This window comes from Chiloscyllium punctatum, chromosome 37, assembly GCF_047496795.1.
Source record: "Chiloscyllium punctatum isolate Juve2018m chromosome 37, sChiPun1.3, whole genome shotgun sequence".
Taxonomy (NCBI): Eukaryota; Metazoa; Chordata; class Chondrichthyes; order Orectolobiformes; family Hemiscylliidae; genus Chiloscyllium; species Chiloscyllium punctatum.
The window spans coordinates 55896294-55913267 of NC_092775.1; the positions used below are offsets into that span (position 1 = coordinate 55896294).

Genomic DNA, 16974 nt, shown 5'->3' on the forward strand with positions numbered 1-16974 from the left:
GCAATAAAGATACAAAGGGGAAAGGCCATGGAGGGCTTTGAAAATATAGAGAAGAATTTTGAAATTTGTTCCTTAACTGGGAATAAACTTGGGGATATAATTCTGTGAAGTTTCAGGGTCACAGAGTCATACAGCTCAGAAATAGACCCTTTGGTCCAACCAGTCCATGCGACCATATCCCAAACTAAACTAGTCCCATCTGCCTGGTCCTGACCCATATCCCTCCAAACCTTTCCTAAAGTTATTGGAACAGAAACTGTCATATATTCAGCCAGAGAAATGTAGAATTAGAAGTACAAGGGTTATTGAGTATGGCTCTTCTATTACATTTTAGTCTCTTCCTAGTAAAGTTCAGTTGCTGCTATATGAAGTATCATGTTCTAAATGTACTAACTTGCAGTGTAATACAGTACACTATATCATTTCCTTTCTTAGTAAATGGAATGTTTTAATAGTTGATTTCCGAAATTGTAAACAATAAACTTAAGTGTAACTTGAGCATTTAACTTCTTGCATCTTTTAACTTTTGTATTAATCTGGGGCGGTGCAGTGATGCAATGGTCAGGCAGCATCTGAGGAGCAAGAGAATCATCCTGATGAAGGTTTATGTCCAAAATGTCGATTCTCTTGCTCCTCGGATGCTGCCTGACCTGCTGTGCTTTTCCAGCACCACACTCTCGACTCTGATCTCCAGCATATGCAGTCCTCACGTTCTCCTCCCCGATGGGCTGAATGGCTTGCTTCCACACTGTAATCATGCACCTTTTATCAAAAGGTTTCTTTGGTGTTGACAATTTCCTGGATAACCTGGGTTATGTTGATATCTCATTCCCTCAAAAACCGTAAAACAAAATTACAGTTGTCATGTAACAGAAACATAAAAACACAGAAATTCTGGCCCAGTGGTTAGCAATGCTGTCACACGGCACCAGGGATCTGAATTCCATTCTAACCTCGAGCGGCTGTCTTGGTGGAGTTTACATGTTCTCCCTGTGCCTGCGTGGGTTTGCGCCAAGAGCTGCGGTTTCCTTCCATAATCTAAAGATATACAAGTTAGGTGGATTGGCCATGCTAAATTACCAAAAGTGTTCAGGGATGTGTATTTTAGATGTGTTAGCCATGGGAAATGCATGATTACAGGGAAAGGGTAGCAAGGTGGATCTGGATGGGATGCTGTTTGGAGGGTTGGTGTGGCCTGTTGGGCCGAATGGCCTGTTTCCCCTCTGAGGGAATTCTATAAAATATGAAGTGGGACTAGGCCATTTAATCTTTAACCCTGCTGTACCATTCAAATTGATGTAGATCATCCAACCTGGTACCCTATTCCTGCTTTCTCCCCAGACCTGTTGATCTCTTTAGCTGTAAGAACTATACTTTTTTTTAAGATTACTTACAGTGTGGAAACAGGCCCTTCGGCCCAACAAGTCCACACCGACCCACCGAAGCGCAACCCACCCATACCCCTACATCTACCCCTTACCTAACACTACGGGCAATTTAGCACAGCCAATTCACCTGGCCAGCACATCTTTGGAGTGTGGGAGGAAACCGGAGCACCCGGAGGAAACCCACGCAGGCACGGGGAGAATGTGCAAACTCCACACAGAGAGTCGCCTGAGGTGGGAATTGAACCCGGGTCTCTGGCGCTGTGAGGCAGCAGTGCTAACCACTGTGCCACCGTGCCGCCCATTAAAGCTCTGGTTAGGCCCCATTTAGAATACTGTGTCCAATTTTGGGCCCCACCCCTCAGGAAGGACATACTGGCACTGGAGCGTGTGCAGCGGAGATTCACACGGATGATCCCTTGAATGGTAGGCCTAACATATAATGAACAGCTGTGCCACCGTGCCGCCCAAGTCCTTCTTGAAAATATTCAGTAGTTTGACCTCAACTGCTTTCTGTGGTCGAGAATTCCATAGGGGCAACACTCTCTGGGTGTAGAAATCTTTCCTCATCTCAGTCCTAAGCATCATTAAACTATGACTATTAGTTCTGAACTCCCTGGTCATCAGGAATAGCCTTCGTATCTTTTTCATGTGAAGTCCTATTAGAATTTTTTATGTTTCTGTGAGATAGAACATAGAACATTACAGTGCATTACAAACCCTTCGACCCTCGTTGATGTGTCAACCTGTGGAACCAATCTGAAGACCATCCAACCTAAACTATTCCATTTTCATCTATGTGTTTATTCAATGACCATTAAAATGCCCTTAAAGTTGGCGAGTCTACTATTGTTGTAGGCAGGGCATTCCATGCCCCTACTACTGTCTGAATACAGAAACAATCTCTGACATCTGTCCTATATCTATCACCCCACAATTTAAAGCTACGTCCCTTTGTGCTGGCCGCCATTGTCCGAGGAAAAAGGCTCTCACTGTCCACCCTATACAACTCTTTAATTATCTTATATGTCTCAATTAAGTCACCTCTTAACCTTCTTCTCTCTAATGAAGAGAGTCCCTCAGCCTTTTCTCATAAGACTTTCCCTCCATTTGAGGCAACATCCTAGTAAATCTCCTCTGAACCCTTTCCAATGCGTCCACATATAATGTGTACTGTACTGTACGCAATACCCCAAGCATGGTCGTACCAGAGTTTTGTACAGCTGTAACATGACCTCATGGCGCCAAAGCTCAATCCTTCTACCAATAAAAGCCAGTAATCCATATACTTTCTTAACAACCCGTGTGGCAACTTTCAGGGATCTATGCTCATGGACACCAAGATCTCTCTGCTCATCTACACTACCAAGAATCTTACCATTAGCCCAGTACTCTGTATTCCTATGGCTCCTTCCAAAGTGAATCACAACACATTTCTGCATTAAACGCCATTTGTCACCTCTCAGCCAAGCTCTGCAACTCATCTATATTCCTCTGTAACCTACAACATCCTTCATCACAATCCACAGCATCATACCTCCCCCACCACCACCCCATTATTTTTCTAAACTCACGGAGAGTCCTTAACACTGATCCAGCTCCCTGAGTGCCAGCTCTCAGAGTGATCAGGATGTATCACACTCTTGTTCATATCTGTCAGCCAAAGCTCCATGACTGGACCAGATTAACAGCTCCAATCGCAGAACTTATATTCTAAGAAGTCCACCTGGCTGACCTTGCTACAATCACTGCAATGTCTTTTTTCCAAAATTACTTGTTTTTCCACGAAACAACAAATCATCTATCCGTTCCCCTTGACACTTAAATGTTTGCCAAGAAATCACATGATGAAACCTCTTCAAGCTAGAAATACCCAGTTCATCAATTGATTATCCAGGAGTATATATGTATAAGATCAATGCTGGGTAGATGTACAGTTTCATTCCTTTGTTCACACTTTATAGTGTTTTGATAAAATTGTCTGGCTTCCTATGCCTTTCAGGAAGAGTCAAGGGCCAAACATTTTGCTGTGGGTCTGGAAACACATACAAGTAAAGTTGGCAAAATGTCCTTCTCCAAAGGATGTTAGTGAGCCAGATGGATTCTTACAGCAATCAACAATTATCCTAAAAGAGATTGTAACAATGACACTTTCACATACCTTCCAGGACAAGAAATGGTTGGACCTGAGAGGTAGCACACTTGCAGGGGTGCTTTGCTGAATTTTTTTTATTCATTCATGGGCTGTGCACAACATTGCCTGCCCAACATTTATTGACCATCTCCAGTTGAGACGGTCATGGTGGCCTACCTTCGTGAACTGCTGTAGTCCACTTGGTACAGGTAGAACTACAGTGCTCTTAGGGATGGAGTTCTCAGAAGTTTGACACAGCAACAGTAGAAAAGCAGCAATGTATTTCCAAGTCAGAATGATGAGGGGCTTGGAGGGAAATTTCCATGTGATCGTGCTCCCAGATATCTGCTCCTCTTGACCTTGTAAATGGTACTGATCATGGGTTTAGAAGGTGCTATCTCAAGAGCCTTGATGAATTTTTGCAGCAAATTTTGTTGATCTGTACACATCTGTTCGCTGCTACTGAGCACTGGGGGTTAGAGACTGAATATTTGAGCACATGTGCTACCACTCAAGCAGTTTGCTTTTTTTCTGGGTTCTGTCAAATTTCATGAGTTTTGTTGGAATTGCACTTATCACACCCCTCACCTGTACTTTGTAGATGGTGGCCAGGTTTCAAGGAGTCAGCTGAATCCTAACAAAATTATTGAAACTCATTATAAGTGATGCTTAGCATACTTTGTCCAAGCAGTGGAGAAGGTTGTTTACAGATGGCAGAAGTGGATGTGTACAAAGTGACATTTAGCCGGCAACAGGTAGCTGATTGGTTTTACGGATTGGTTTGTGACCAGCTGTGGATGATAAAGGCCTGCCAGCACCTATGCGGTTAGGTCTGGGTAGCTGAACAGCTTGTGGGTATGAACAATTTTAGGAGAAGCATTTGGATGTCTGAAAAGGGAGGTGGTGTAGAAAATAGCTGTAGTAATTTATTTTCCCTCACCATGTGCTGTAAACTGTTACTTTTAACCAATAAATCAGAGACTTTATACTTTATGAACCAGTCACTCTGTGTCTCCTGTAAGAGAGAAGAAAATTAGAAAATAGCAATTCTGGCAAGCAAACAATCATTTCAGCGAATCCTGCGGAGAACAATTATTGAATTACCTTCCCAATTTTATTTTCTTACACCCATTTTTGTCTGTGTCTATCCGTAAGTGTGTAAAGGGAGAGTTTTGTAAGAGAATTAGAGTTAGAGTTTTAAACTGGTAAGAATTCAAGGTCAACAATCTATTCTATAGGATAGCTAAAATTTATTTGTATGTAAAATATTGGAATTCTTGTTAAGTACCTTGACTGTGACCGTTCTGTTAACCTTGGTCTAAACAGTCAGGTAAATTAGGAAAATTTTGTATGCTTTGATTAGACCTTCAACTTCTGTGACAAGTGCAAGAATACAGTGGCTAATTTTCAGCGTGCTACCCCAGTGAGGCAAAACAATAGACATTGCCTGGCCCTGATGTGGCACAAATATTCTTTGCCATTTATCAGCCCAAGCTTGGCTATTATTATGTCTTGCTGCTTCATTATCTGAGGAATCACAAATGGTGCTGAACAATATTCAACCATCAATGAACATCCCCACTCTGGCCTTACAAAGGAGGGAACTTCATTAATGAAGCAGTTGAAGATGGTTGAGCCTGAGAAACCACCCTGAGGAACTCCACCATATATGTATTGGAGCTGAAATGGCTTGCCTGCAATAACTACAGCCATCTTCCTTCTTGTTAAGTATGACTCCAACTAGTGGAAAGTTTGCACCCAATGCTCATTGATTCTAGTTTTGCTAGGGCTCCTTGATACCACACTCTGTCAAATGTAACCTTGATGTCAAGGGCTGTCACTCTGTTCACCCCTGGAATTCAACTCCTTTTGTCCATGTTTGAACTAAGGCTGTAATGAAATTAGGAGCTCAGTAGCTGTGGTGGAACTCAAACTGGATTGTCTATGAGCAGGTCATTGGTAAGCAGGTCATTGGTAATCATGGTGCTGGGACATCCTTGACTGAGGAAGATGGTGGATGTTTCAGAAGCCCCCTTGTCGAAGTTGGCATCATCAGAACAGTTGCAAAGGAGACTGAGAAACTGGGAGAATAGAATGGAGCCTTTATAGAAAGCAGGATGTGTGGTCAAGGTAACTAGCATGTTTTAGTAGATTATGGTGGCCAGCCAATCCCCAGAAATGGAAACAGGGATGTTGAGAAAGGGATTGGAGGAGTCAGCGATGGACCAGGTGAAGGTGAGAGTGCGATCGAAATTGGATGCTAAATTGATAAACTTTTCTAATTCCGGATGAGAGGTGGAAGCAGCACTGCTGATGTTCTCAATATACAGGAGAAAGACTTGTGGGTCAGGGCTGGAGCAGGTTGGAACACAGAATGTTCCACCCCAGAAAGAGACAAGCATAACTGGGGCCCATGCGGGTATCCATGGCCAGATGGGTGAGAGAAGTTAAAAGGGCAATTGCTCAGAGTGAGGACAAGCTCATCCAGGCAAAGGATGGTGGTAATGGATGGTTTAGGCCTTTTTTTCAAGAAGCAGTGGAGACCATCCTGATGGGGGATGTACATGTAAAGGGATTGCACAACCATGGTAAAGGGGAACTGGCTGGAGCCCACAAACTGGAAATTCTGAAACTGACCTAAAATGTCAGAGGATTTTCAGATGTAAGTGGGAAGGACAGAATAAGGGGGGAAAAAATAAAGTCAAGGCAGGAAGAGCTGAGTTCTGTGGGAATAGAACTGTGGCAGAAACAAAGGGCCTGCCCAGGTAGTCCTGTTTGTGGATTTTGGGAAGGAGGTAGAAGCAAGCTCTGCAGGGTTGGGAGACAATGAACTTGGAGGCACTGGAAAGGACATCACCAGATGAAATGAGACTAGTGACCATAATGGACACAGTAGCCTGGTGTTCCATGGGGAAGATAAGATGAAGTATCTGAGAGCTGGTGCTCAGCCTCCACAGTGTAGGGGTCAGTCTGCCAGACAATAACAGCACTATCCTTATCAACAGGTTAACTACAAAGTTTGGGTTGGATCTGAGAGCATAAGTGCAGTCAGTTCAGAGGAAGATAAGTTGGAATGGGTAAGTGGGGCAGAGAAATTGAGGTGGCAAAAGACTCATCAACAATTCTCAATGAACAGATCAAATGCAGGCCAGAGGGACATGTCCAGGTGGAAGAAGAATGTTAGAGTTGAATACAAGGAATCTGTGAGATGGGGAGAGGAATCTTGTTCAAAGAAATGGGCACAGAGTTGAAGGCAACAGAAGAAGAGTTCAAAGTCATGTCATGCCTGAAACTCAAATGGGGGACGCAGAGGGATAAAACTGAGGCTTTTGCTGAGTACAGAATGTTCAGCATCAGAAGGGATAATAAATACAGTACAGGAGGTTGGATTAGCATATGAACTCAGAGGGAAGAGGCTAAGGTTCCAGAGGGATATGTGTAGCTCTTCTTGTGTTCCTTAATGCCTGAAAGAAAAAGCGGAGGATGAAGTGGAACTGGGGACAGGAAACTGAGCTGAAATGAAGCAGGGCTAATGCAGCGTGCTGGAGATGGACGGCAGTGCTGAGCATTATAAATGTTCATTTTACTTCCCTGCTTTGTTCTCAATACCTCCATTTGTGAAGTCCAAAATGCAAGCTACTGTCTCAATATGTCCTACCACATTCTAAAATCTGTGTTTATGAATTCCTGGGATATTCTGTTCTTTTACACTCAGTAGAACTGTGCCATTATGTCTATATTCTTTTCTCTGTTCCATCTGCCAAAATGCATCATCTCTCACTTAAATTACATCTACTGCTTACCTCCAAAGTATGTCTAAGTAGCTCATGGATGTCTTTCTTGCTAAGATTGGGATAATCTATTCAACAACTTCAACAGTTTCTCTCCCTTTCCAATACTGCTTCCTTTAAAGGAGTTTATATTGCCAAGGCCTCACAGTGTTGGTTTTAGGGGTGTGTGATCACAGTTACCTAATATAGGAAGTTGACAATTTGTAGTAAATTTCTGATACCTCATTGAGTTTCTTTATAAGCAGCAATTTTAAATATACATTAGTTAATTAAATGAAGAAAATATATAACCATGACAATTGAGAAAGCTTCACTGATCCCAAAACCGTTCTGTAGAATGTAGAAGTAGAGATACTCCCACATCCATATCTTGTAGTGTTTTGTAGTAGTCTTTGGGAACAGCTATCTTTGTTCTTCACTCAGGTTAATGTAGGGAACTCTTTCTCTCTCTCCCTGGCAACCCTAACCTATCCATTTTAATATATCTTATTTGGAAGGCTGGATATCCCTGCCGAGTCAATCACCTATCTAACTCCTTTTTGCCATTGGCCTGGGCAGCTACACATTTGCAAAGATGAACATTATCCCTTTACCTTTTTGAAGATCAGTTTTCATTCCTGCTATGAACAAAAACTTCTTTCAATACATGATAATGGAGTCAGGTGGCACCTGATAAATCTTTAATGTGAGTAATTACGTTGGTAATTCTTATGACTTCCTGTGTTTTCACATGGAGATTTGTTTGTATTTGCAGAAGGCTAGTTACTAATGTAACACAGTTAGATGAGGTCCCATGCTGCTCAGGAATTACCAGATATAGAATGCTGAGCTAACATATGTTTAAGAAGGGATGCATTTTCCAGCAAAAGGCCTATAACAAAACTCTCAGATCATGTTGAACAATTAAGTGTCTCAATTTTATAAGATAGTACAGAAGCAAAAACTTATCTTCTTGCATCAGGGTAATGATTCACTATTTTGTTTGTAGAATTTCTGGAAGAACCATTCTCAAGCTTTTAGTGAATTGAAGGAAAATGAAGAGCAAAGGTCAGTAGATAACTTTGTCTGTGCTTTGGACTCACTGAATACAAATAACTTTCTTAAACCCACAGAAATCTTCAAAATGCACTTGTGAATTTCAATTTTAAATATAAAACAAAATGTTGAAAGACACTTTAGAAATAAGTACTGGCAAATGAAATGGAACTCTGAACTGGGGAAATGAAAGGTTAATCAGCAACATTTTTAACATTAGGGTGAGTCCTTTGATCCAAAAGTATATGGTGATCCAGATTAGGTTGTAGGGATTAACCCTTGTACTGCACAAGGATCTCTGATTGCTTTAGGAAATGCTGTAATGAAACTAATGGGCACAATGCAATAATCCACTGTTGCAAGGAGCCTCTTAAGAAAATGGTGGGCAGGTGTACATCCTTTTGACAAATCAAAATGGGGTATGGTTCAGGTTCATTTTAGAAGGAATTTGGGTTGGATCGGTCATGCATTTGCAATCAACAAGAAAGCCTGGGATTGAAATTAGGTAATTTGGTCAAAATCAATGTCAGGACCAGGTTTGGGGTGATACAGGGTTCGTTCTAAAATATCAAGAGTTAGGCTGGGGGAGAGCCTGAATTACAGTTCATAGAGGAGGCCATTGTGCCACTTGAGCATTTTTTTTATTCATTCATCAGATGTGGGCATCATTGGCTCCAATCCTGGCAACATCCTGATAAAACTCTTTTACACACTTTCTAAAGCCTCCACACTCTCAATTCTTCCTCCAAGTTGTGATTCTATAGCTGGTAGGTTGGGAGCAGCACATGGTAATCATAGAATCTCTACAGTGTGGAAACCCTACTTTATGCCCAACAAGTCCACACTGACCCTTCAAAGAATAAACCACCCAGACCCATTTGCCTACCCTATTACTCTACATTTACCCCCGACTAATGCATCTAACCTACACATTCCTGAACACAATGGGCAATTTAGCATGGCCAATTCGCCCAACCTTGCACATCATTGGATTGTAGAAGGAAACCAGAGCACCCGGAGCAAGCCCACACAAACATGGGGAGAATGTGCAAACTGTACACAGACAGTCACCTGAGGCTGGGTCCCTGGCACTGTAAGGCAGCAGTGCTAACCACTGACCCAGCAGGAAATTTCTGTGACTTAATATCAGGAGACTTATTGGGCTGCCATAATCAATGTTGAGAGTTCGTAGGGCAACTCCCTGTTAAACGTATACCACTGTGATACCTTCTCTGCTCATGATGGTAGTGTCTCTGACATAATCTGTAAGATGCAACTCTGAGTATGATTATCTACACCGTTTACTTGACTAATCTGAGAGATACTCTCTCACATTTGACAATAGTCCTCAGATATTTGTAAAGAGGACTTTGGAAGTCTCAGCACCCTTTTCCTTGATTTTTTTTTTGCCCGGTTTGGTGCCAGATAGTCTGTCTGGTTTCATTACAGTTTAGTGGTTGACACTGCTGTTTGGCTCAGTGAGTAGTTCAGAGGGCAACTGAGAGTTAACCACATAAGATTTCCTACCCTGAAAGGTTTCATGAGTCAATTGGGTTTAATGGTCATCATCAGACTTTTAATTAGATTTTTGTTTTAATTCAGTTTCCGTATCTCTCTTGTTTGGATCCTAAATCCAGATGACCAAAATATTGAGATCAGTGATCTGAAGAAGGGTCACTGGACTAAACGCGTGAATTAATTCTGTTTTTTCTCCATCAATGCTGTTTTTGTTTTTTCCCCAAAACATTCCTTGAGTCACTAAATTACTAGTCCAGCAATAATCTACTTTTTGAATGCGATGTAGTGATCAGAACTGAATAGAGTTTTACAGATATGATTTAATCAAGGTTGTATATAGCCATGCAACACTTCCACTCATTTGAATTTGACTCCTAAAATGGTGAATTTTACGCTCAAGAGTTGGGACATCAGCTGTGCTGTGTGTGTGTGTGTAAAGTTAACCATGATGATATCAAGTCATGAACCTGACATCAACGTGTGTGGTGTCATATTGTGGGAATGCAGATTCCATTGGTCTTCTCAAGATGCGATTTGATTGCTTGGAGCACTCAGGTGACAGTCTGCACTATGCACCTGAACTCTAGGTTGTTATTTGCTGTTACATATTGCACAACCTGGCCCTGCACAGAGGACAATATCACAATGGCACACCAGTGAATACAGACACAGTTGAACCAATTTCTCCCCATTGGACAGTCCTGACATTCTCAGTATCAGCCAACTCTGCTGTGCTGTCTTAGTGAGGGAGAACAAAACTGCACACAATATTCCAGGTGTGGTCTCACCAAGATCCTGTATAATGACTGCAGTCAGACATGTCTACTTTTGAAGTTAAATCCTCTCGCAATAAAGGCCAATGTACTATTTGCCTTCCGAATTGCTTGCTGTCTGCTTTCATTGACTGGTATACAAGGACACCAGGTTCCTTTCTACACCTACATTTCACAATGTATCACCATTTAAATAATAATAAAAGCCTTTCTGTTTTTTTTCAAATGAAGGTATATAACTTCAATAAAGCCACATTGTACTACATCTGCCATGCATTTATCCACTCATATCTGAGGCTGAAACACTGATCATTGCAGTATCCCTGTAGTCACTGCCTGTCACACAGAAAAAGACCCACTATTTTTTTGTCAGAGTCATTTGTGCAGAAGATGCCCTTTGGCCCATCAAGTCTTTATAACTTTGTACCCTTTGTACAAGATTGGTACACCCAATCCAACACCAGCACCTCCAAATTATAAAGGTCAAGTCATCACAGTTTCACCAGACTGTCGGGCCGCTTTCTCATTAGAGAAAGACAAATGATCGTGGTTTAATTTGTATGTCGCCAGACCTCAGGCAAGGGGAGAGGTTGAGAAAGAGAGTCCTTCATGATGACCTCAGCAGTGCATATACTGAATCCACACTGTTGGTGTCACTCTACATCACAAATCACCCAACCTAGCCCAATCAAGTCTTTGCCACCAAAGCTACACTAAATCTACTCTACTGTCACTTTCCCGTACATGAGTTATAGCCTTGAATGCTGTGACATTTCAAATGCGCATCCAAGAACTTTTTTAAAATTATGAGCTTACCTACTGCAACTATCCTCTCAGGCAATGCATTTCACATCTCCATCATTCTCCAGGAAGAAGTATTTTTCCTCAAATTTCCACTAAACCTCCTGCATCCACTCCAATGCAGTGACATTCTTCCTACGATGTGATGATCAGAACTTCGCTCACTATTCCAGCTGTGGTGTAAACAAAGTGTTATTCAGCTTCAGCAGAACCTCCCTGGAAAGTGTAAAAAAAAAGCTCTGAAAAGTGTAAAAATAGATTAAGTCCCCTGGGCCAGATAGGATTTATCGGAGGATTCTCTGGGAAGCTAGGGAGGAGATTCCTGAGCCTTTGCCATTGATCTTTATGTCATCATTGTCTTCAGGAATAGTGCCAGAAGACTGGAGGAGAGCAAATGTTGTTTCCTTGTTCAAGAAGGCGAGTAGAGACAAACCTGGTAATTATAGACCAGTGAGCCTTGCCTTCAATTGTAGGTAAAGTGTTGGAAAGGGTTATAAGAGATAGGATTTATAATCATCTGGAGAGGAATACATTGATTAGTGATAGTCAATACGGTTTTGTGAAGAGTAGGTTGTGCCTCACAAACCTTATTGAGTTCTTTGAGAAGGTGGCCAAACAGGTGGATGAGGGTAAAGCAATTGATATGGTGTATATGGCTTTCAGTAAGGCGTTTGATAAGGTTTCCCAGGGTAGGCTATTGCACAAAATATGGAGGCACGGGATTGAGGGTGATTTGGTGGTTTGGATCAGAAATTGGTTAGTTGAAAGAAGACAGAGGGTGGTGGTTGATGGGAAATATTCATCCTGGAGTTCAGTTACTAGTGGGGTACCGCAAGGATCTGTTTTGGGTCCACTGTTGTTTATCATTTTTATAAATGACCTGCATAAGGGTATAGAAGGATGGGTTAGTAAATTTGCAGATGACACTAAGGTTGGTAGAGTTGTGGAGAAGGATGAAGGATGTTGTAGGTTACAGAGAGACATAGAAAAGTTGCAGAGCTGGGTTGAGAGGTGGCAAGTGTGAGATGATTCACTTTGGAAGGAGTAATAGGCATACTGGGCTAATGGTAACATTCTTGGTTGTGTAGGTGAGCAGAGAGATCTCTGGGTCCAGGTGCATAGAACCTTGAAATTTGCCTCCCAGGTTGATAGTGTTGTTAAGAAGCCATACATTGTGTCAGCTTTTATTGGTAGAGGGATTGAGTTTCGGAACCATGAGATCATGCTGCAGCTGTACAAAACTCTGGTACAGCCACATTTGAAGTATTGCGTCCAGTTCTGGCCACCGCATTATAGGAAGGATGTGGAAGGTTTGGAAAGGGTTCAGAGGAAATTTACCAGGATGTTGCCTGATATGGAGGGAAAGTCTTATGAGGAAAGGCTGAGGGACTTGAGGCTGTTTTCATTAGAGAGAAGGAGGTTGAGAGACGATTTAGATTAGATTAGATTACTTACAGTGTGGAAAAAGGCCCTTCGGCCCAACAAGTCCACACCGACCCGCCAAAGCGCACCCACCCATACCCATTCCCCTACATTTACCCCTGCATCTAACACTACAGACAATTTAGCATGGCCAATTCACCTAACCTACACATTTTTGGAGTGTGGGAGGAAACCGGTGCACCCGGAGGGAACCCACACAGACACGGGGAGAATGTGCAAACTCCACACAGTCAGTCGCCTGAGGTGGGAATTGAACCCGGGTCTCTGGCGCTGTGAGGCAGCAGTGCTAACGGTGGCAGGGTGAGATATATAAGATAATCAGAGGGTTAGACAGTGACAGCCTTTTTCCTCGGATTGTGATGACTAGCAAGAGGTGCATAGCTTTAAATTGAGGGGTGATAGATATAGGATGGATGCCAGAGATAGTTTCTTTACTCAGAAAGTACTAGGGGTGTGCAATTCACTGCCTGCAACAGTAGTAGACTCACCAACTTTAAGGGCATTTACATGGTCATTGGATAGGCAAATGGACAAGGATGGAATAGCGTAAGTTTGATGAGCTTTGGATTGGTTCCACAGTTCAGCGCAACATTGAGAGCCGAAGGGCCTGTACTGTGCTGTGATATTCTATGTTCTATGCTCTTATAATTTAAGCCTTCACTGATGAAGGCAAGTGCTACCCTATTAACCTCTGTCCTGCCACTATCTTCAGGGGTTTGTGATAAAACACCCCGAGCTTCCTTTGTTTCTGTGAACTTCGTGTTGTCCATTTTATTGCATATTTTGTTGTTACTTTTTTCAAAGTACACCACCTCAGTTTAAATTCCATCTGACCAATCCATTTTTGTCCTCCTGACACCTAAGACCATCTTCCTCACTGTCTGTCATCATCTTGCCAACCTGCATGCCTGACACCCTTTTTAGCAGACCTTTTTTTTTCTTTTACATATCAAATTTAAGACATACAGTGTTGTGGTTGCTATCATTGAAAGGTTCCTTTCCTTTCTGCCACCTTGAACAGCTGTCTGGCTTTATTGCCTAAAATAATGTCCAACTCTGCACCATCTCTGTAGGACCATCTACATGTTGATATGAAAAGGTCTTCAGAGTGCATTTGAAGAAATATGACCCCTCTAAACCTTTCATAATATGAGTATCCCTATTAATATTGGGAGTTTGAAATCCCCTAATACAGTTGCCCTATTATTTTTCATGCCTCAGTGAATTGTCTCCATATCTGTTCTTGCCTCCTCACTATTTGCGGTTTATAATACACTCCAAACGGTGTGAATGACACATTTTTATTCTTAAGCTTCACCCACACAGCCTCATTTGATGATGATCCTTCCTTACTGCAGTAACTGATTCCATAATTACTAATGCAACACAACCTCCTTTTTTACACCTTTTATGCAATAGCAGTTTGGGTTTTTTTTTACTAGTTGTGGACTCACTGTTTTCAGACATCGTGAGAGGTTTGGTATCCACAGATGTTAGAGTTATACAACATTTATTCTAAGGACCATCTCTGTATTGCATATTGCACAATCATTGAAAACCAATCTAACCAATCAGCATCAGGATAATACTTGGTCTCACAATATTGTTGCAGAGGAATAGGGGTGAGCTTTTAATGATGCTTACACAAACTACTATGTACCCAAGCCAGTGCTCTATTATGTATGCCCAAAAGGTCCAGATTGCCATCCAGTTCCTGTAAGGATATAATGTTTAGGCCCTCAGGTATTTATAAAGGATAAATCACGTCCCATATTTCCATCGTATTTTTCAATCTTGTATCATCCCATCCATGTCGAGCGTAAGAAATAGGAGCAGGAGTAGGCAATCCATCCCTCGTGCTGGCTCCACTGTCTGGTGCAATCAATGTTGATGTCATCTCAGCGTCAATTCCACAGGAGAGCCTTTGTCCATCTGCATTGGGATTTATAAATCTGAGTGGAATCCTGGGGCCATTGAGGATTAAATTTCTTGGTCATGTAATTTGCAAAATTACTGTTTACGTCTGGTGGTTGGTGGATATCTAATTGTTCAGTTACTTCATCCAGTCTCCTGTTTCCCCCCCCTCCATTTCTCAGTTGAATGTGTTTACCCAGGGTGAAGAAAGATGTTTCCATCAATGTGGAATGTTGGTGCCTCTCTGGCTTTTACCAGCATGTCCAAACCTATCATTACCACAAACGTATAAAATATCAACATCGACTCCCGTTGCCTGGGTGAACCATTATGTACCTTTAACTGAGTATAATGTTTCTATTTACTATCCCCTTTCATATCCACGTTTGCACACATATCACACATCATAATGGTGCACATTCGGCTCATGGTCCATGCCATCTGGAGGCAAACCCGACTCGGTCTAGGTTAAACTTTACTATGACACCAACTTCTACTTGGGGAATTCACTGTTGTTCTTCAGATTTATCCTTCTCCATATCTAGTAATGCTTCTCTATCTCTGACCTCCTGCTTCAGATCATGCAATCGTTTGTCCATTTTCCCTGCACAGTCCCACACCTTTTTCTCAGGGGAACAAAATTTCCTCTTCGCAAAATTATTGCTTTGGGTGATTGCATGGTCTTGCCTATTACCAGCTCAAATATTTGGCCTAACATTTGCGGTGGGAAATTGTTAGAACCTACAGTCAAGGATAGGGTCACTGAATACCTCGCAAATCTTCAGTTAATCAGGGACAGCCGGCATGGATTCAGGACAGGTAGATCACAAGACACTTGAAACAAAGATAGGTGGAAGGAAGGATGCTGTTGAGGAAGTCGGGAGGCTGCTGGAGAGTGAGCAAAGAAGTGGCAGATTGAGTCATAGAGTCCTGCAGCACGGAGACAGACCCTTTGGCCCAAACTGGTCCCTGCCAACCAAAATGTCCATCTACACTAACCTCATTTCCCTGCACTTGGCCCATATTCTTTTAAACCCTTCCATCCATGTATTTGTCCAAATGCCTTTTAAATGTTGTTCATGTACCTGCCTCAACCACTTCTGCCAACAGCTCCTTCCATATGCATACCATCATCTGTGTAAAAAAGTTCCCCTCAGGTTCCCTTTTATTCTTTCCTCTCTAAGCTTAAACTGATGCCCTCTAGTCCTTAATTTCCCAACCCTTGGAAAAAGATTGAGTGCATTTACTCTATCCATGCCTCTCATGATCTTGTACACTCCTATAAAATCTCCCTTCAGTCTCCTATATTCTAAAGAAAAAAGTCATAACTTGTCCAGCCTCTCCCTATGACTCATATTCCTGAGTCCTGGCAACATCGTTGAAAATTTCTTCTGCACTCTTTCCAGCTTAATAAAATTCTTCCTATAGCAAGGTGACCAAAACTGAACACAATACTCCAAGAGTGACCTCATCGATGTCCTGTACAACTGCAACATAATTTCCCAACTTCTCTACTCAGTGCACTGACTGATGAAGGCCAGTGTGTCAAAAGCTTTCTTCACTCCCCTGTCTACCTGTGACTCCACTTTCAACAAACCATACATCTGAATTCCAATGTCCCTCTGTTCCACTGAACTCCTTAAGGCCCTACCATTCACCGTGAAACTCCTGCCATGATTTAACTTTCTAACATGCAAGACTTCACACTTATCTATATTAAACTCCATTTGTCATTTCTCAGCTCTCTATCCTAACTGATCAAGGTCCTGCTACATTTTCTGATAAGCTTCCTCACTGTCCACAATACTGCCTATTTTAGTGTCAAGGCAAACTGACTAACCATACCTCGTATATTCTCATAGAATGCAATGTTGGAAAGTGTAAGGCTATGCACTTTGGTCAAAAAAGTAGAGGTGTTTTCTAAATGGGGAAAGGCTTCAGAAATCTGAAGCACAAAGGAAGTTTAGAGTTTAGGATTCTCTTAAGGTTAACATGCAGGTTCAGTTTCAAAGATTCATACAGTACTGAAATAGCCCTGTGGCCCATTAAGTCTGCACTGACATAACTACTACCAAAGGTACAATAATCCCAATTTCCTGCACTTTCCCCATTCCCTGAAAATTTTGAAGGAATGAATTAATACCCACTTGGAAAGGCATGGTTTAATTAGGGATAGTCAG

At 42.0% G+C, this 16974-nt stretch overlaps 1 protein-coding gene across 1 annotated transcript in view; it reads left to right on the forward strand.

Annotated features, from left to right (window-relative positions):
• The window catches only part of LOC140463231 (synaptonemal complex protein 2-like), a 377524-nt gene that overhangs the window by 327839 nt on the left and 32711 nt on the right, over nt 1-16974 (forward strand). Inside the window, exon 20 of the mRNA XM_072557016.1 lies at nt 8299-8357. Coding sequence (XP_072413117.1) covers nt 8299-8357 — 59 coding nt within the window. The remainder of the gene's footprint in view (nt 1-8298; nt 8358-16974) is intronic.